Raw genomic sequence first — 21,000 nt, 5'->3', positions numbered from 1 at the left:
TGAGTAATTTATGATAATGTGTACTTTTTTGCCTTTTAACAGGAAATTTCCACCTCCAGATCTCTTAATATATATTATAACTTTCACCCTGATGTGACTCTAAAAAACAGTTTCTTTCAACGTTAACATTTACTGAGGAAGTTTGTGTCTGCAGAGCCAACTTAATAACCATGAAGACATTGGCTGTGGGTGTCTATGATGTTTCTGCTGGAATTGTATGCAATTTAATGCATGCACTGTCAGGTTCATTGAACAGATGGACATTGTAAACTCCATTTATATTCCTTGGATGAGACACCTCCAAGAGAGGGATGGCAGTTTACTTTTTATACAAAGCTCACCCTGTAATAATGAGGCATCATTATTACTATTGGTTTTCGACTAGATGTTGCTTCCTGCACACAAATCAAGTGGGTTCTGTTGTAAATCAGAAAAATCTCTTTAAGGCTGAATGTTCTAATTTAGGTTCAGTTTGGATTTAAAAAGTTAATCAAAGTCAAACATAAGACATTAAAAAAGATTTACACTATAGTCAGCATGATAAAATGCAATTGTATTGATTATTTTCTTATGTGGCACATCCTCTGTTTTGTTTTTTTTGTGTAGTGCTACTATAGGTACAGTAGGATCATTCAACAACACATTCAAAGTCCAATATTGCACATTAAATTGCATTCGTCTACATGCCATTCTGTTTCAAAACAGACTTCTCTATACTTGTACCTTGTTAACTGTATTTTTCTGAAAATATTGCCAAGTTGGAAGTCATTCAGTTGGCAGCTATTACTTGCATCACTTGAAATGGCATATATTTCTATAAAAAGTGCAAAATACATGCTTTACAGTAGGGTATAATAAACATGACAGCAGGTGATGTTCCATATAAATTTATATTGCTTACTTTATGAGATTGATCAGATGCTAGATGAGTTATCAAAAGTCTTAAATCCCAGTAGAGTTATAAGAAGGAATATTATTCACAACCTAAAGTTTGAGACCTGATGAATAGGAGTTACAGATATGCTGGGTCATCATCCTGTATCCAGATGTGATATTCCAAAACAGGTACAGTTTTGTCTATATAATGAGCTTCTAGAGGGGAATGTAATACAAGCTGTTAATGAAAAAAATATTTGCAAAAATGCATTGCCTTGTGCAAACAAATTTTCCTTTTGTGTAAATTTAATGCAGCTTTTGCAAAAAAACTAAAAGAGAGGAGCTGCATAGTATCCTTGCAGACATAGGATGGTTGCAGGCAGAAGGTTGACATGTAAGGGATGAAGTTATCCTTTTGCTTTACAGGACAATTATAAAACAATTTATTTGTTACATTACTTAGATTTTTTTTTTGTTTATGGGACCATTAAGAACAAACACTTCTCACATCTTGTTGCAGACCTCTAGGCTTATGGATAAACCGTTTAGCATCCCAATATCTGAGGAAAAGACTGTTCCACCCTGTCAAATTATCCAATTCTAAGCATAGACATTGATTCCATTAAGATGCAATTCATGTTGCCTAATGATAAGCTAGTAAAGTTTAAGAAGTTGGTTTGATAAGCCAGGGCCACTTTACCTATTAGGGTAATCCCTGCTGGTAGGTTGCTTAATAAAATATTAACCTGTTTTTTGAAATTGTGGTACTAGAACTTTATAAAGATGTGGCTGCTTTAGCAGGCTTTAGAGCATTCCATAAGGGGAATTGGTGCATTGATCAATGGCTGACAAAAAAAAATCTAATTTTACTTGATTTTTTTTCAGATGCTAGTAGCCTTAGAAATACAGGTATGGGACCTATTATCCAGAATGCTCGGGACCTGGGGGGATAATGGATCTTTCCGTAATTGGCATCTCCATAACTTAAGTCTGCTAAAAATCATTTAAATATTAAATAAACCCAATAGGATTGTTTTACGTCCAATAAGGATTAATTATATCTTAGTTGGGATCAAGTACAAGGTACAGTTTTATTATTACAGAGAAAAAGGAAATTATTTTTAAAAATTAGAATTATTCGCTTTTAATGAGAGATGGGATTTCCATAATTCAGAACTTTCTGGATAATAGGTTTCCGGATAAGAGATCCCATACCTGTATAGGGGATCCAGCTAATTGGAAAGAGAATTATGTAAAAATGTGATAACATAAGGGTGGTATATGTAATAAATGAATTATCAACCAAATCCCTGGATTAAAGCAAAGCATTTGCCAGGTTATCAGAAGGTCTCATGCTCTTTCCTGATCCCAGATATCATACTTCAAACATCTGGCTCCACAATTTGTGCACCATACCCATTTCCAGGCTACTTATGGGATTTAATATGAAAGATATGTTTAAGCGTTTAAGTATTGTCCAGGCCAAGAAAACAGAAGAAAACAAGAAAACATCTACATTAATAGCTGGGCTTTATGTATAGCTTTTGAAGCTGATGGGATGGATCACTTTACTGAAACAGATAGCTCGATCTTCATGTTTTGAACTTGTTGGAGTCAGGTTGTTCGTGTGCAGGAATTAAAACACATTTGGCAGGGGTATAGCCTTGTTTCTCAGAGTGTTGAATAAGGAGGATTTTACAAAGAGACAGATAGTCAAACAATTGATTAAAGGGTCACAGAAGGGAAATAAAGTTTTAAACTCCATCTACATGTTTATAATGTTGAAGTTCTTGTTTGTAGAAACAATTTTTGGTGCATTAAAGGTACATGAGGCAGTGTCACCATATAAAACAGCCCAGGAGGACTAAGCATGCAAGATGTGAGGGTAATAAGGGAGAGCTTGAGAATTGGGATAAGGAAATAAAAAACAGAAGTGGATGGCAAAGGAACAGGTTTAGGCCAATTTCAGTATTTGGGGTTGTGCCAAATGCAAACATTTTAGGAATATATAGGAAAACAGTGCATTATTCATGCATATTAAAAGGAAGTTCTTGTTTAGATTTTAGTTTTAACAGGTTTTTAAAACAAGTTTAAAAACAGTAGGTTTTTTTATAAAAAGAACAGGGAGATGGACGTCCAATTGCTTTCAGATCTATATCCAGCCAAGCTTTGTAGATACAGTATAAAGATAGATACTTGTTCTTCATCCCTCCATCAAACATCAAGAGAGGATTTATCATTGTAATCTTAGCTTTGATGAAAAGATGATAAAAATTCACTGGATGGGTTTACGGGGTGCAAGGTTGACAGTTTTTTCTCTGTAGGAGGTTTAACATGGAATCCCAGATATTGTTTTCATTCATTTAAGAGGAAATGATGTAGGAAAGGTCAAGCCAGTTTACACAACTGCATTTTAGTTTCCCAGCAACAATATTTGTGTGGTCTGGGATTATTGCCAGACTGACCTGGCTATACAAGAGCAAACCACTGAATTCTATCTTAAAAGCAGAGAAATATCTTGACATACAGGCATTGAAATCCGGAGGTTAAGGGCTTTATAATTGAGTTGGGATCCATCTATCAGATATTGGCCATGATACTTTCAATGTTGGGATGCAAAACAGAAATGATATTGCTTTGCTAAAGCTGGGTGTGAGCAAAGCTGAATATTATTACAGATTTGGTGTGGGGGATAGTTGGTGTTTTAGAATACAGAAGAAAAACTGTAGTACTGTGTTAGCCAATAGCAAAGATAATAAATAAAAAACACAAATACAAAAGTATTGTAGAAATTATACCTTTATTGGCTAACAATAAAATACATAGCAAGCTTTTTGAGCCCTAAGGCCCCTTTGTCAGGCAAAACAACTGGAATGGCACAACAAATATACTGTTAGATCAGAGAGAAGTGTTCTTGAGCAATAAAATAGGATATCACAAATAGATAGAGATAACTTTTGGACCAAGTTATGCATCTGTAACTTCCTAATTCATTGCTTATGAACACTTCTAGAATACAGATGGAAATAGGCTCATAGTGTGGTGGGAGCTGGAAAATAATCAAAGGTGGCCTGTTAACAGGTGTACACAGGCTGGCCTGATAAGAACGAATATGTTTATGGTTTGTAAATGGTTATGGATGTTTCATGAAAAGGTTGTGCTATTAATTTTTTTTTAAATCAAGCTGCGACCTTCTCCTCCATCAATAAAAGTTTCAGCGTGTTTATTTATGAGGTCTAGTCCCATGTTTAGCAACCACGTCTAAATGTTATAGTTTACATCATTATGCAGTGTATATAATAAAACTTCTTGCTAGTAAAGCTATTTTTGTGCAAAAAGAGTACACCAAGCATACCTGAACAGCACCCTATGTGCAATTCAATTTCGCAATGCAATAACTGTCTGATGAAGAATATTACACTGTACTGCCCATTTTAAATCTAGTGTGACCCAACACAGGCTGCACTAGATTCAAACATCAGTGGGCAAAGTGTAAACAAATGGTTTAGCGGCTTGAACATAGAGAATTGTATGCTAATGCTGTACCAAAAGTGGCACAATTCACATACACATTCAGAAAGAAAATCTTGCAAAAGTTGAGATGAACACTAGCTGACACCCACAATGCTGCTAGTATTCTGAGAAAAAAACACTGCACTGTGCATAAACAACATGAGCAATTTAGTTATATTTCAGAGATGTCTCTATCTCTAGACAAGCTAAGCTCACCATAACAGAACTGTGCTAAATGTCTGCAATGCAAACAATTCTATAAAATCATTGGAAGGATTAGACACAAATGGCTCTTGGAATGCCTTATGTGTTTCAGACCATCCAGTTCCTTATGGCCTATTTAGTCTGAAATGTGGTAGGAGTTACTAGAACCTTTTGTGTTGAGGCCTCACAATGCCATTACGAGGTCTTGGTTTTTGGGTCCTCACTATTGTTTCACAAGGGCCTGGTTGGTCTGAAATACATTGGGCCTCCCAATATTGCTATAAAAAGCTATATATTAACCTGTAATTCAGAGATGTGGCTATATTTTGTAAACCTCTACACAACATGAGCCTTGAGTTACATGGATTGCCGATAAGTGTGTGCTATGCTGTGCCTGCTGCTCTATCATTTCCTGAAGGGAATTGCTGTTTCTCCCAGATTTTGGCATTGGCATGTCATCACTATCATTATATATCACAAAGAGGCCAAAAAGGCACGTGAATTGCTTTCTACAGGGATGATCTGATATACAATTATTTCTTTTTACCTTTACGCTGCATTATAATAATAGTACCGTCTCAGTGCCTACACCTTGTCTCTTGACATTTTCTTCTCCTCGCACCTCAAAATGAACACAGCTCAAATGTAAATGTTCAAGCTGCTCAAACTGGGAGATTATTTGACATCTATAACCAATTTGCTATTTATGTGAGCAGAAAATTGGAACCAAAGTAATGTGTAGATACCAAAGCAAATTCATTTCTGGCCTGACTAAGCTTCCAAAACAGAGAATGTTAAACGTTCAATCAAAACCTGAGTTGCATCTTAGAAAAATAAATGTATATTTTAAACAAAGCTGATCATTCTAATTCAAGACATTGGGAACTTCTAATAAAGATCAGTTCATGAAAGGTATAACATGTTATTTTTATTATGTGTAATCTAAAAAACACACAATGCAATGTTATGTGTACTGATTTGGGATGGGATTAGTATTTTATTATCTTTTGGAGCAGTTACTGTTTAAAGTATGTTGTGACATCTAATATTAATTTACTGGCATCTATTACATATAGGGATCTTAGGTCACACAGGGAGGTAGCAGGGTCACAAATTTTAGAATAGCATCAATGCACGCCCTATTTTACATTAATTTAAGCACTTCATTGAAGCATTTCTAGTTCCTAGTTTCTCAAAGTTTAAAAGCGTGAGACAACCCTTACAACACATTAGCTGTTTCTGTTTGTCCTTTATGAGCACATTAACACATGAAAGGTTTGTTAATAGTTTATGCAGGAGTAGTGGCCTGCAACTTTTTCAAGCTGGTTATTTGTGGAGAAAATACAATATATAATTTCAAGTAATAACATTTTAATAATACATTTTAAAGGGGTTCACCTTTAAGACTTTTAGTATGTTATAGAATGTCCTATTCCTAGCAACATTGCAACTGGTCTTCATTACTTATCTTTTATAGATGTTTAATTATTCACCTTTCTCTTCTCTTCTCGCTTTTATGCTTTATGTTTCTATTCACATTTTCTTAAAATAATACCATCAAGTGGCAATACCAAAAGGTGACTTTGGCCAATTACTGTGGATCATTTATAAACATTGTACAGTGCTCATTTTATTACATATGGTTGTTATGTACATGTTTTCCCCATATGCTTAAATGTTGTGTTGCTGTGCCCATCTTTCCTGAGCACAAATATTCACAAATGGATTGCAAATTATATAGGGATTTGGGTAAGTGTAGCTACTGTGCTCAGGGTTGGACTGGGGGGGCCCCGCACCCTCCAAGATGCCCCCACCACATCCCCCGCACACCCCACAGGGGCAGGGGCACCCATCCGACATCCTCCTCTGAGCGCAAAACTTACCTTCAACGTGCCAGGGGACGGACACCAGGTTTTTTCCCAGTGCCCCGGTGACCCAGTCCAGCAATGATAGTGCTGGTTATTTTGTGAACATAAAAATGCAGCTTGTAAAAACTGTTTAGCAGATATTTTTCTCTGCTACCAAAGTTGTGGTGCAACGTGAACACAGACAAATGGCTGTGGACAATTGCAGTTCTAACACAAATGCATACAATTAATTGCTTAGTCTTTGTAAAACAATGCGAGTTTAGGCTCTTGTGGAAGGCGGAGAATACACAACAGAAAAAGAATATGTTGATGCGTTTCTAGGTAACACAAGCCTCGGCAAACAATAGCACATTGCTAGTCACTGGGGCAGGAAGTGCTGTGTTACTGTGAAGGCAGATAGGTAAGGATTTTATATTTCATTGAAAATGTGACTGATAAACTTAACTTGGTCGTGTGTTGTTCTTGTGGCTTATCTGCTGCAGAACCTCATACAGCAATGTGATTCAAACTGCAGCCCGGCACCGGCAGGGCCTTGCTCATGGTTGTAGTTTACAAAGCTGAGCTGTGGAGAGGTAACTAAGAGGTGGGGGCCATGAGGAAGAGCAGTGGCTAAAGTGACATGGAACACAGAATGGAGAAATGATGTGTCTGTCAGATGCAGGTATCTAGGATAGAGAGCTAAATAACAGAGCAGGGACTATAAAGGAAGAGGCAGAAACTATGTGGCAAACTATCCCAGGGTTACCATATTTTCTTAAAAAAATACTGTCACAAGGCAAATTCCAATGCAAACTTCTGCGGCTTACAGGGCAGTAACATTTTATGGAAACCTTTTTAATATTTAGATTAAACAAGTAAATCAGGCTCCTCATACATTCCTAACCTGCTCTGTGACACTGTGTGTGTGGGGGGTTAAACAATGGAAAAAAAGAAAATGTTTTATGGCAGGAAAGGAGGGAAAGACATGCCTGTAACTGTGAAAGACATGCCTGTAACATTTTTGTTAAAATGATAAAGTATAAAAATCTAAGGGGCTGATTTACTAAAATTAGATTTTTTTCTGGCCTTGAAAGTCGTATAAATTCAACATGGTATGACTTTATTATTATTATTAACATTTATTTATAAAGCGCCAACATATTCCGCAGCGCTGTACAATAAGTGAATTCAAATTAAACTCGATCATTGCTGTATTTGTTAAGTTTCTTTGCAAAGTTGTGTCCTTTAAAGGGATTGTTTACCTTAAGATTAACTTTTAGTATGATGCAGAGAGTGCTATTCTTAGACAATGTGTTCAATTTTTAAATGATTTAGCTTGGAATTTAGTTTGGAATTTCAGCAGGTATCTGGTTGCTAGGGTTCAAATACTCAAGCAACCAGGCAGTGATTTAAAAGAGACAATGGAATATGAATACTTCATTAAAGCAACATATGTCCTAAGGAGAAAAAGAAAAAGATTAACATTCTAAAGCTGGGCACACACGTGGCAATTTTTGAAAGATCTTTCCAACCCTCCACTGACATTCAGGGCTGAATCGTCAGATATAGAGGTAGAAACAATAGGGATTCTACCTCCTTCTGTCAATTCAACCCTGAGGGCAGATTTTGCTCAGGCGCATTCAATGGTGCCCAATCAAAATCTTTTAACCCGCCTGATCGGCGACCCTTCCAATATCGGCAGCCTTCTGCGATATCGGTCGCCTCGGCGAGTTGCCATACACGCACCAAATATCGTACGAAACGAGGTTTCGTACTAAATTATCGGTGCATGTATGGCCAGCTTTAGGTAGAGGCAGGACCATTAGTACTGGTGTTCCTATGCCAATGGTGTCTTTAGGGTAGTTCAGGAGGGGAGGAGACAATGGTAATGGGGGTATTCAGGATACCGTAAGTATCAGCTACCATATATTGCATCAAATAAATAGAAATGAGCACAGTGAAGATCTTACCTGTTCTTTCATTAATTTCAAGTACATCAATCTATTGGGCGCTATCCAGGGCATCCAACCCACAACCACCCATCCCATCAACATCCGCCACCCAAATCACCCATCAACAACGACAAAGTTCACTAACACCCTGCCTATCTACCAACAGCTAAAAGCACCTGACGCACCCCGAACTTTGTCAAAGGCAATGCAGCAAATTAAAAATTCTAAATAAATTAAATTCAAATAAACCAATGAGTGAGAAGAGTGTGTTGATACAAGTGTGTACAATATCGCTGTCTAACACTGCACTGCATGATTAAGCATGGGCATATGAAGTGCGTTGACGCCAGCACCTTCATTGTTGTGTGCACGTTGACGCAGACATGTAACCATGCAGCATATCCCCATAGCAACACGTGTATTCATACAAGGACAGCCAAATCAATCTTAATTCATTAGATACACGTTACTATGGTAATCTGGGTAAACGTTATATATGTGAGCAATTTTCAGATATTTAAAATTTTTATTTCTTTAATGCAATATGTGGTAGCTGACACTTAGGGGCACATTTACTAAGACACGAATCTGAACCGAATTGGAAAAATTCCGATTTGAAAACGAACATTTTGCGACTTTTTCGTATTTTTTGCGATTTTTTCGGCGTCTTTACGACTTTTCGGAAATAGTCGCGACTTTTTCGTTACCAATACGATTTGCGCGAAAAACGCGAGTTTTTCGTAGCCATTCCGAAAGTTGCGCCAAATCTGGCGATTTTTTCGTAGCGTTAAAACTTGCGCGAAAAGTTGCGCCTTTTTCGTAGCGTTAAAACTTAAAAGGTGCGACGTTTCGCGCAAGTTTTAACGCCACGAAAAAATCGCAACTTTTTGCGCAAGTTTTAACGCTACGAAAAATCGCCAGATTTTGCGCAACTTTCGGAATGGCTACGAAAAACTCGTGTTTTTTCGCGCAAATCGTATTAGTAACGAAAAAGTCGCGACAATTTTCCGAAAAAATCGCAAAATACCAATCATTGCGAAAAAAACGCAATCGGACGCATTCGGCCCGTTCGTGGGTTAGTAAATGTGCCCCTTAGGGTATCCTGAATACCACCATTACACCATTGACATAGGAACACCAGTACTAATGGTCCTGCCTCTGCCTTAGAATTTTAATCTTTTTCTTCTTAAGACATACGTTATTTTAATGAAGTATTAAAAGCTAAGTTTTATTTTATTTTGTCATATATGTGATGTGGCAGAAGTGAGTGGTGCAAGCTGTGAATCACTTGGGGTCTTCCCCACTAGTATAAATCTCTATATTGACTTTGATCCTGCACACTTTCTGCAATTTACTTCAGGGCATCGGGTAAATGATTCTATAGGTGGGAGGTGTTCCCTATAGTATCTATTTGATATCTCTCCATGCAGAACATTTGGACACATAAAGAGGATTCTGACACAGCTAGAAGAATTTGGGCTATGACATAACAAAGGAAAATGTGCCTTCTTAAAGAACTCTATGCAATATTGTGAACATGTTTTAGATGCCAGTGGCTTACACAAGTCATCAGAGAAAATCCAAGCAGTGTTTCAAGCATAACTGCCCAAGGATGTAGCACAGTTTTTTGGGGGTTCATTAATTAATATAGCTGGTTTGTGCCAAATTTTTTCAATGTTGTTAGTTTGTGTTATTATTCCCACAAAAAATGGCAGAACTTCAGATGACTTGGCCTCCGAGCAAAATATCTTCAAGGGGGTATTGCATGCACCCTCCCTTTGATTACTTCCTTGTGGTGGGTGGCAAACTTTAATGGACTTAGTGAGGGGGGCTACAGTACAGCAGACCTGTCTGCAAACAGTAACCGCAAGTAACTACCGAGGGCCTAGTAAAAGGCTACCAGCACTCAGTCACTGCTCAGAGTAGTCCATGCAGTTATACAGTAATAGTGTCAGACAATATATTTAAGAATTGTCTTATTGATCGGCTATATAATACTCAGTTATGAGCAAACCAGGCCCAAAGTCTTGTTGGACCTCGATCTACCAAAGCACCAAACTGTTGTATCACCTGAGGTAACAACCCCTGTAATGCACCCCCCAATGATTGTAATCACTTACCTGTTAGTGCTACTGTTGGCAGAAACCTCCACCAGCATGGGGTACCTGCAAGCAAGTGATCCCCTTCCTTCTTCTGTCTTTGCACCACTTGCACATGAGCAGTACAGTGAAAACATTAACGATAAAAAAACTGGACTGCTCATGCAAGGGCCCCATTCAAGAAGAAAGACGAGAGGAGGAAGAGGATAGGTCTTGCATGGGAACCCCCCACCCAATAAGATTATTTTGCTATCAATATGTCAAAAACAAAGAATTGTTTCATAGGACATTTTGTAAAATACTATTGGCATACTTTACCTTTATAACTGGTTTCTGGTTAATAGATACCTTGCATGTAATACTGTTTTATAGCCAAGAATTTATGTCAAAACCACACATGGGGTAGGCTAATATTATTAATAAGGTATTTGGATTTTTCTCCTTTAACTGCACTAGGAGCAGGATAATGGGAGGCTAGCGTTCAATGATCAGTAATGACATCAAGTAAAATTGTATGGAAATTGGGCAAAAGCAGAAGTTAAAATAGAGTAGCAACGTGTATGGCAGGTACAGAGGAAACTAGTGTGCTAGCAATATAAAGTCAAAATGTATATTCGCATTTGGAACAGCTTAAAAATGGTTTATCTAGATCCCTGAAGTTTCGTTTTAATCTGCAATTACGCTTGTTTACATCTTTATTACTATCTTGGCACACTTTATATACACCATCACAAATCACTATTAATTAACAGCTGTCCTTTGCTGGCAGTTTGAATTCTATTTGGAAGCAACCTCAGCCATTTCTGTGCCAATAGATAATCTTCTACCAGAGCTGACCATAAATCCTGCAGGCATAATTGGCAGCAAGGAAGGCATAAAACTTCAGGCTGCATGCACACTGCATAAAAATAAAATAATGGTGTCATCCAAAGAGATCAGTGGAGAGCCAAGGCATGTTGGGGGCCATAAAAGACTCTCGAAGGACCATATCTGGCCATATCCAGTTCAATATAATGATGAGCTGCTTATAAACCTTATAGCATAAAATACACATGTACATTATACACAATACATGTCCATACATAATTGCAGTAATTGATCTGAGTGATTAAAAAGACACAAATTGTTTGATAACAAAAAATTTAATTTAAACCAAAATCTTTAATTACACAAGCACATCTATAGAGAATTGAAACTGTTTTAAAATGTATTGATCATACATGGCTTTAGTGACAATGCAAACAATAATATAGTATAATTATTACTTGCTATGATAACAATAGTTTTTTTTATCATTTTTCATAGGATTTTTTCCCACCATGCCTACAAAGGATAACTTGGAGAGTTTCCTAAAAAACATTGACGAAATCAGTAAGTTCCTGAACAAATTATAATAAAGGTGGAGCCAACAGAATTTAGAAAAAACGCTTATGAATTATATAAATGAATAACACCATTAAATCTACATGCCAGTCATGTAAGCATGCAACTGTTATTGCTGCTGGAGTCACAACCTTCAGAATATTGTTCTAATTATTTGCAGTCTGTGTTTGAGCATGTGCTCGTGGGTTTTTACCCATGATGTCTTGTAAGATCCTTTAATTAAAAAGGCAGCATTTGTATGATAAAAGTTTGAAATGATTTTAAAGGAGGTTGGCCATTAATTTCTCATGTAATTGAGGCTATGGCTCCTTTATCTGGTGTCATTAAAGTTTAAATACATACAAAAGGTTATTATAATATAAATAGCTCATTATATGTTTAATATAATTACTTAATTGTTATACAGGTATCGGACCCCTTATCCTGAAACCCGATATCCAGAAAGCTCCGAATTACGGAAAGCCCATCTCCCATAGACTCCATTTTAATCAAATAATTCAGAATTTTAAAACTGATTTCCTTTTTCTCTGTAGTAAGAAAACAGTACCTTGTAATTGATCCCAATTAAGATATAATTAATCCTTATTGGATGCAAAACAATCCTGTTGGGTTTAATTAATGTTTTATTGATTTTTTAGTAGACTTAAGGTATGAAGATCCAAATTACGGAAAGACCCCTTATCCGGAATACCCTTGGTCCCGAGCATTCTGGATAATAGGTCCTATACCTGTATACATAATTCTGTCTAGGTGTGTTGTTTCGGTATATATATTGATATCCAAATGGTCTTAAATTGACTTTATACTTACTCTTGTAAAATATTATTAATATCCTTTAGTACAGGTATCGGACCCCTTATCCGGAAACCCGTTATCCAGAAAGCTCCGAATTACGGAATGCCCGTCTCCCATAGACTCCATTTTAATCAAATAATTCAGAATTTTAAAACTGATTTCCTTTTTCTCTGTAGAAATAAAACAGAACCTTGTAATTGATTCCAACTAAGATATAATTAATCCTTATTGGATGCAAAACAATCCTATTGGGTTTAATGAATGTTTTATTGATTTTTTAGTAGACTTAAGGTATTGAGATCCAAATTACGGAAAGACCCCTTATCCGGAATACCCTTGGTCCCGAGCATTCTGGATAATGGGTCCTATACCTGTATATATATTATAGTATATATAGTATATATATATAGTGCCAAACATATGCACAGTTTACAAAGATTGTTCATAATTCATATTGGCCTAGACAGTAAGATGTCATGTATGAATAATGCGATGTAGAAAAATGAGCAAGCAAAGCCAGCAAGTTTTAACTATATTGTTCTTTCACAGCTGATATCATACAAGATTTAAACTCCTCAGATGAGTCACATCGACAAGAGGCTTTCTTAAAAGCAGACAAAAGGCTTGCTCTGTTGAAGAACAAAGACAATGATGATGGAATCAGGACAACAGCAAATAGAACTGTCATAAACACATCTCCTGAAGGAATGTGTGCTTCTGTAAGTTCTGCTGTAACAGATTTGGTGATAACCTGGCTAATGTTTTTTCTGTTACAAAACATTGACAGACCCTTTTCCTTAAAGGAACAGTAACACCAAAAAATTCAAGTGTACTGCTGCCCTGCACTGGTGCAACTGGTGTGTTTGCCTCAGAAACACTACTATGGTTTATATAAAGAATGCAGCTGTGTAGCCACGGGGGCAGCCATTCAAAGGAGAAAAGGCACAGGCACTTAGCAGATAACAGATAAAACACTATTGTGTTCTACAGAGCTTATCCGTTATCTGCTATGTAACCTGTGCCTTTTCTCCTTTTTTCCAGCTTGAATGGCTGCCCCCGTGGCTACACAGCAGCTTATTTATATAAACTATAGTAGAGTTACTGTAGCAAACACACAACTTTTACCAGTGCAGGGCAACAGTACATTATATTTCATTTACTTTAAAACTCTTTAATTTTTTGGTGTTACTGTTCCTTTAAAGTAATAGGCCACTCCATCAACCTTCCTCTTTGCCCAATGAAATTAGGATTAATTAATTGCATGGGGCCCTCAGAGTTACTTTTAGCTGGACACAAATAATAAATATATAGTACTTCCAGCAATGATTAAAACCCCCTGTGTGTGGTGTTGCCTTGATCAAATTTGGTGTTTGGTAGATAACTCATTTTCTTCCTTTTATTTTTACAATGTGACTATAGGGTAGCACTTATCATGCCAACAAGGACTCCAGACTGATGCAAGGTAAGCAACCAAAATGGTTGATGGGGCTTTGGAATACTGGAAGCTGAAATTGGAAATTTTACTTCACTGAAATTATATTATTATATGCAAATATATTAGAAACTGCATTTATATCTAAAATATTCTCATACAACTAACTGCATTGGAAAATATATTTCTTCCTGATTATGCTTTTACACATCCTATATATCAGGGATCCTCAACCTTTTTTACTTGTGAGTTGAGGAGTGTTGAGGAGCCACACAAGCATGAAAATATTTTTTTGGGGGATGTCAAATAAGGACTGTGATTGGCTATTTGGTAGCCCCATGTGGACTGCTGGGCTGCAGGAGGCTCTGTTTGGAGTAAAACTGTGTCTCGGTGCTTCCAAAACTTGACTTCAAGCCAGAAATTTAAAAATGGCACCTACTTTCAGGCCACTGGGAGCAACATTAAAGAGAGTGGTGAGCAACATGTTGTCCCTGAACCACTGGTTGGGGATCACTGCTCTATATTACCCCCCCCCCTTGTTTCTGATCACTGAACATGTGCTGTATAAACTCTTTCCCTGGGCTTTTCTGGCCCTCCCACCCATTTCCATGTTATTCGAAGTCCCCCACTTGTACATGGCCTCTGTCTCCAATGTTGCTGCAACTCTAAACACATTAAAACTTCAAAATGAGGGTATTTTTCAAATCTGGCGGCAATTACTTTTTTTGTGGAAAATTGAATGTGAAGTGCACATAAATAGAAGATGCTGCTGCTATTGATGTCTTCTGTTATCTATGTCCTCATTTTATGTATTTTAAAACAAGTAAAAGGCAACCCTTGTTTGTAAAATATCGCAGTTTGCTTGCTTTGCACTTAGCACCACAATGTGTATTTTTGCCGAGAAACATTTAAATCTTCATAGTTCTCTATGATACCGTAATGTACATGCAAAGTTCTAATAAACTGTTATTCCATCAGAAGTAAAGCAAAATTCATTTGTTTCAATGTAAGCTCTGCTAACCATTAAACTGGTCATTCCCTTTATACCCCCTAAGCATAAATGAACTATCTAGCAAAATACTTTGACCTGTCACGGCAAGGCAACTTTGTGTCTGTTCTAATTGCAATGCAAGGGTAAAAATGTCTTGAAAACAAAAATGTCAGCATTGGCTTAAATGACCAACAAGCATGTTGCATTGAATTTAATCAAGGCCATAAATACAAATTGAATTGTGATGTGTCCTACTCAAATGAATTTACCCTAGAGGCCAGAAAAACATCTTAGTGAAATGCAAACACATATTACTACTTTTATAACATAACATTGGCTGGCTTTGTTATTATAATTCATAATCCCCAATATGACATGCATTCAAGATAGAAACATAATACATAAACAGTATAAAATGCTGCTCATTACATTTACTGTCAAAATGTGTATTTAGATAAAATGCATTCTTTAGACTTAAAGAATGGAGATATAATTTTATTTCTGAATACATGAATACTAATTTAGTTGGGGTAGAATATATTTTCAGTACAATCATAAAAACTATTCAATTTACAAACTACTTCAGTACCCTTTACAGCAGTCTGAATGTAAATGTATCTTTAGTTGTATAATGGTCATTTTAGATATTGTGATTTCCTTTGCTGGTTCAGGTATTGGATATATTATCCGGTTTTCCAGCTAAGGAATCTGGCCGTAAATTGGATCTCCTTACCTTAAGTTCACTAAAAGTAATTTAAAACCAATTGGATTATTTTGCCACCAGTATTATGTAGTACAATACCTATAGTAGATTTAGCTTGTTCCCCACTGCTACTAAAAGTTTATTTATGACTATTCCCACATTCACATGAATATTTCTGATTTCATCTGTTTTAGAAAACGTCCTTGAACATTTGGAAAAGGATGCAAAAGAAAGAGCAGAAAGGCGGAAAGAGAACACGGCAATGGCAAATGGTAGGGAGACATTAACCATTTTTTTCAATTCTGGTATGGAATTCCAGAAAACAAAACTTTCTATGCTTATTATGAATAATCTTCTCCTAAGGTCCCATTGGATTACTTATTGATACCGATTTATGTGCATACATATTTATATTGACTTTGTTTTGTAAGGGTTATATTTCACATAGTAGAAATTGCTTAGAAATAACTTGCTATGGGGCACATATTTAACTGTGTCCCATACATACTAACAAAACCTGTCATAGTCAGTTACAGATAGCAGGTTCTCTGTGACAAACTGTATTTGTATTCCCTTAGCGCTGAAAGAACTGGGAAATAAGGCCTTCTCAAAAGGTGATTATGAGACAGCTGTGAAATGCTATAGTGAAGGGGTTGAGAAACTTAGAGACATGCAGGTCTTATACACCAACAGAGCTCAGGTAAGCCTGTTTCCTGGGAGACTGACTGTGGCGTAAGCATATTCAGACATCCTAAGAATTTTTTTTTTTTGCCTTTTAAAATTTGTGAAATTGTTCTGTTTATGATGCTTTCTCTAGTAATGTTGCAGTATATTAGAAATGACACAGTGACACTAGTGGATACTTCTTTTGATAAATAATATCACATCAGCACAACTAAGAAAGACAGTTCTTTTTATTATTATTAATATTGATATTATTTATTTATAGAGTTCACATTTAAGCAGTAGTTTACAGACATTATTTAGAGACTTTTGTCTGTAAAATCTATTACTAATTATATAACTGTGTTAATATTACCTGATGGGCTAAAGTTAACAAGATTTACAGCATTTCGATCTTTTTTTTACGATTTGACAAAAAATTTCTGACTATCCCTGACAGAAAATGTGCAACTTTTCACCTGGTCTTGTATTTTCTTCTGTCTCTTTCCAGCTGTCAGATTGGGGTCACTGACCCCGGCAGCTAAAAAACTATTGCTCTGTGAGGCCAAAATTAATTACTTTGTATTACTAATGTTTCTATTCCTGCCCTCTACTATTCATATTCCAGTCTCTCATTCAAGCCACTGCCTGGTTGCTAGGGTAAACTGACCTGCTGCTACTGAAATTCCAAACTGGAGAGCTGGTGGACAAAATGCTCAATAATCCAAAAACCACAAAATGAAAAAAATAAAGACCATTTGCAAATTATCTCAGAATAGGTTAAAGGTAGACTAACCCTGTAAATGAGAAGGACCCCCCACAACCCTATCCAAGAAATGCCCCCCCTTCCCCTTCGGCAAAGGTTCCCTTGCCTCCTCCAACTAAATCAAACACTCTCCCTATTGGCTGACACAGCATAGACCGTATGGGAACACATATGGGTAATCTCCATAATTGCTAACTGCGCCTCATAATCATCCAGATATGCTATATGGGCAATGAACATAACAAATAGAATTTGCATAAAACACATTAGCTGCATTGTCATTATTCATCAAAACCTTATCACAATGCATGTATGTATGTATATCTTTATTTATAAAGCGCTACTTATGTACGCAGCGCTGTACAGTAGAATTCATTAATACAGACAGGGGGTTAAAGATAATGGATAAATACAAAAGATAATGGATAAATACAAAGTACAACAATAAATACAATAAATACAAGGTGCAGTTGCAATAAGAGTCACAAGATGAAGGAGGTCCCTGCCCCGTAGAGCTTACAATCTAATGCATAGTCTGAATTCTCATAATTGATATGTGCCCTTTACTGTGCACAATATTTTAAGGACACATATCCTTCGAAAATATATTGTTGTCATATTAGATTTAATGAAGCAGCCATCTAAGTGAAGCTGTAAAAAAATGCTACTTTTTGAAAGACACACCATGCCCCTTTCCTTTACAGGCGAGCTGGTGACTGGGAGTGGCATAGTTGTATAGTTAATCACAGTACTTAATGGTATATTGTATCACTTAGCACTAACCTGGTAGATTCAATGCATTTTTCCCCCACCGCTCAGCTGTTCTTAGTCCTGACAATTCTCCCCCACTCTATGTCCTGATATATTGGTGTGCAGAATCCACTATCAGGTTTCACTTTTTACCACAACCTCTTCCAGAACCTATAGGTTTTTTCATAATGTGAATTACCACTGTACTGTACCTTATGGCTACTAAAAAACATTAAGTACCAAATACCATTGTTTTGCCACCAACATGGGTTTATGCTACTCTACTAACTAGTACAAGGTATTGTTTTTTGTCACTGAGAAAAATGAAATCATCGATAACTGTTTGCTTAAATAGGACTGTCGGGAAAAATGACTTTCCCCATATTTTGGAGCTTTTGAATAATAGATCCCATACCTGTATTTCAGAAGGGACAGTAGTTCACTTTAAGTTTGTTGATTTATTTTTGTCCCATTGCTGTACAGGTATAGGATCCCTTATACGAAAACCCGTTATCCAGAAAGTTCAGAATTACGGAAAGGCCATCTCCCATAGACTTCATTATAAGCAAATAATTTTAATTTTTAGAAATGATTTCCTTTTTCTGTAATAATAAAACAGTACCTTGTACTTGATCCAAATTAAGATAAAATTAATCCTTATTGGAGGCAAAACAATCCTTTTGGGTTTATCCAATATTTAAATGATTTTTAGCAGACTAGCAGACTTATGGTGTAGAGATCCAAATTATGGAAAGATCCCTTATCCCGAAAACCCCAGGTCCCGAACATTCTGCGTAACAGGTCCCATACCTGTACAAAACATGTATAGAAAAAGATGGGAATCACATCTGTAGGAATGCTTTTTCTGATGTGCAGCCTTTTTTTAACTAGAAAGAATATTCTGGCTTGTGATTGTCATTTGGAGGTAGAGCTATGATTGTGCATTCTCAGCAGCACAATTCTGTCAGCCTGAATCTAAAACTCTTTTCTGAACCATTTGATTTGCCATCTTTGAACACAAAGGTCTTAATCTGAAGAAAACTTTCCCTACCATAACAAAATTACAAATTGAAAGTGATGCCATGGGAGGTTTGCTAACCAGTAAACCGGTTCTGTGGTGCAGCTTTTTTCCATTTATCTCTAACTTAGAGGAATGATATTTTCAGTTTGTGAATTATTGGAATATTACACCTAAAAATGCAATTATTTTGACATTTCTTATGTGAATATATTGTAAATATAAGTATATTATATAATGTAAAGAGTAGAAGTAGACAATCACACATCCAATGTTTATTCTCTAATACTGATCTCTAAGTAATATCACTGCCTAGCTAAATATTGGCCCTAACTGGATGGAGTAATTAATGGCACAATAACACCATGAATGAAAATGTTTAAAGTAAATAAAATATAAAGTACTGTTGCTCTGAACTGGTAAAGGTGGCATGTTTGCTTCTTAAACACCACTATAGTTTTTGTAAATAAGCTGTTGTGTAGCCATGGGGACAGATATTTGATCTGAAAAAGAAAAAGTTACATATCACATAGCAGATAAACTCTGGAGAATCCCATTGTATACTACAGAACTTATCTATTATCTGCTATGTAACCTGTGCCTTTTCTGCTTTTTTCAGCTTTTAATGGCTGCCCCCCACAAACACACTAGTTTACCAGTGCAGGGCAATATATTTTAACTACTTTAAAACACTTTCAGTTTTTGGTGTTGATGTTCCTATAATCAGTACCAGTCATCTGGCAATAATAATGGCTGGTGCATACAGACAGATTTGGCCATTTATATGGCCAAGCCCCATCTTACAGCAGACTACCAAATTCCTATATCAGATGGGGAAGAGCGTGAAGAAGGTTCATGGGATCAAGAAATTTCAAGCAGCTGATCCTTACAATCACAGTACATGTATAGGGAACTGAAAAAGGAGGGCACTGACATCTCCCAGGATGAAACATTTACTGAAAAATGTACTTTCCTTGGTATTTAATTGGGAAGCTTGATGGTACAATGGTCAGCTCTGCTGCTTTGCATCACTGGGGTCCTAAATTCAATTTCAGCCAGGTCACTATCTGCAAGGAATTTGCGACCTTAGGTTTTAAGCTTCACTGTACAAGAGGAATTACTCTTTTGTACATGGTGTGAGTTAGTCATTTAAACACAATACCAAGGAAAGTGTTAAACATTTCAAATAATGTTCAGCAAGTTCACCAGTTCAGCAAAACTACTTTACAAAACTCTTGGGATTTTATGATGGCCATAACAATGAAGCTGTCTAAATGACACTTTATTGATCCTCTTTGCTTAAGAAACAAATGATGTAATTTCAATTATACAAGAGAGTGTTATGAAAAGTGGTGCCTTGTTAGCTGAACATGAAACTGGAAAAATATCTAACTAAGTCTATAGCCAATGAAAGTTACCGTGAGGAGCCTGAGTTTAGAGAGAAAGCTATTTCAGTCAATACCTATTTGCAGTTTGGATGAATTGCAAACATTTTGGTACATATGTAGATGTGTCTCTCTAGTAACAGATATTTTTAGGTTTATATTCCTGAGCGCTAACTTTCTTCCTTGTCATTCCTCTTTAAAGGAGAGCTTTCTCTGCATCGAGACACTAATCCTTTATGCACCAAAAACAACATAATGGAAATATATGTTAGGTGGCAAATCACGTGAACAAAAGTCTTATTAGTGAATACAGGATATTGATCCGTTATAGTTAAACTGACCACTCAAAGTGATAAAATGTATTATTTTGTTTTCAGGCCTTTATTAAATTGGAAAAATATGAAAATGCTATCTCTGATTGTCAATGGGCATTAAAGGTAGGTTGTTTTTTAACCCTTGATAAAGAATAAAAACAATCCTTTTAAAATAATATATTTTTGAGGGTTAATGGTATCGTAACAGATACCCTTAAAGCAAATCAGCCAATTATTTTTCTTTCATTTAAAGGGGACATATACCCACCTGTATAACTTAATATACTATAAACCTGGTTTTCTGAGCAC

At 36.4% G+C, this 21,000-nt stretch overlaps 1 protein-coding gene across 1 annotated transcript in view; it reads left to right on the top strand.

Annotated features, from left to right (window-relative positions):
• Positions 1-6,788: 6,788 nt before the first annotated feature.
• Positions 6,789-21,000, top strand: part of ttc12 (tetratricopeptide repeat domain 12) — a 73,956-nt gene continuing 59,744 nt past the window's right edge. The window contains exons 1-7 of the mRNA XM_004916092.4: positions 6,789-6,861; positions 11,797-11,862; positions 13,219-13,388; positions 14,089-14,131; positions 15,990-16,067; positions 16,374-16,495; positions 20,755-20,814. Of these exons, the coding sequence (XP_004916149.1) occupies positions 11,811-11,862; positions 13,219-13,388; positions 14,089-14,131; positions 15,990-16,067; positions 16,374-16,495; positions 20,755-20,814 (525 nt within the window). The 5' untranslated portion in view covers positions 6,789-6,861; positions 11,797-11,810. The remainder of the gene's footprint in view (positions 6,862-11,796; positions 11,863-13,218; positions 13,389-14,088; positions 14,132-15,989; positions 16,068-16,373; positions 16,496-20,754; positions 20,815-21,000) is intronic.

The sequence above is a fragment of the Xenopus tropicalis genome, chromosome 7 (assembly GCF_000004195.4).
Source record: "Xenopus tropicalis strain Nigerian chromosome 7, UCB_Xtro_10.0, whole genome shotgun sequence".
Lineage (NCBI taxonomy): Eukaryota > Metazoa > Chordata > Amphibia > Anura > Pipidae > Xenopus > Xenopus tropicalis.
This window is presented reverse-complemented; position numbering and strand designations above follow the sequence as displayed.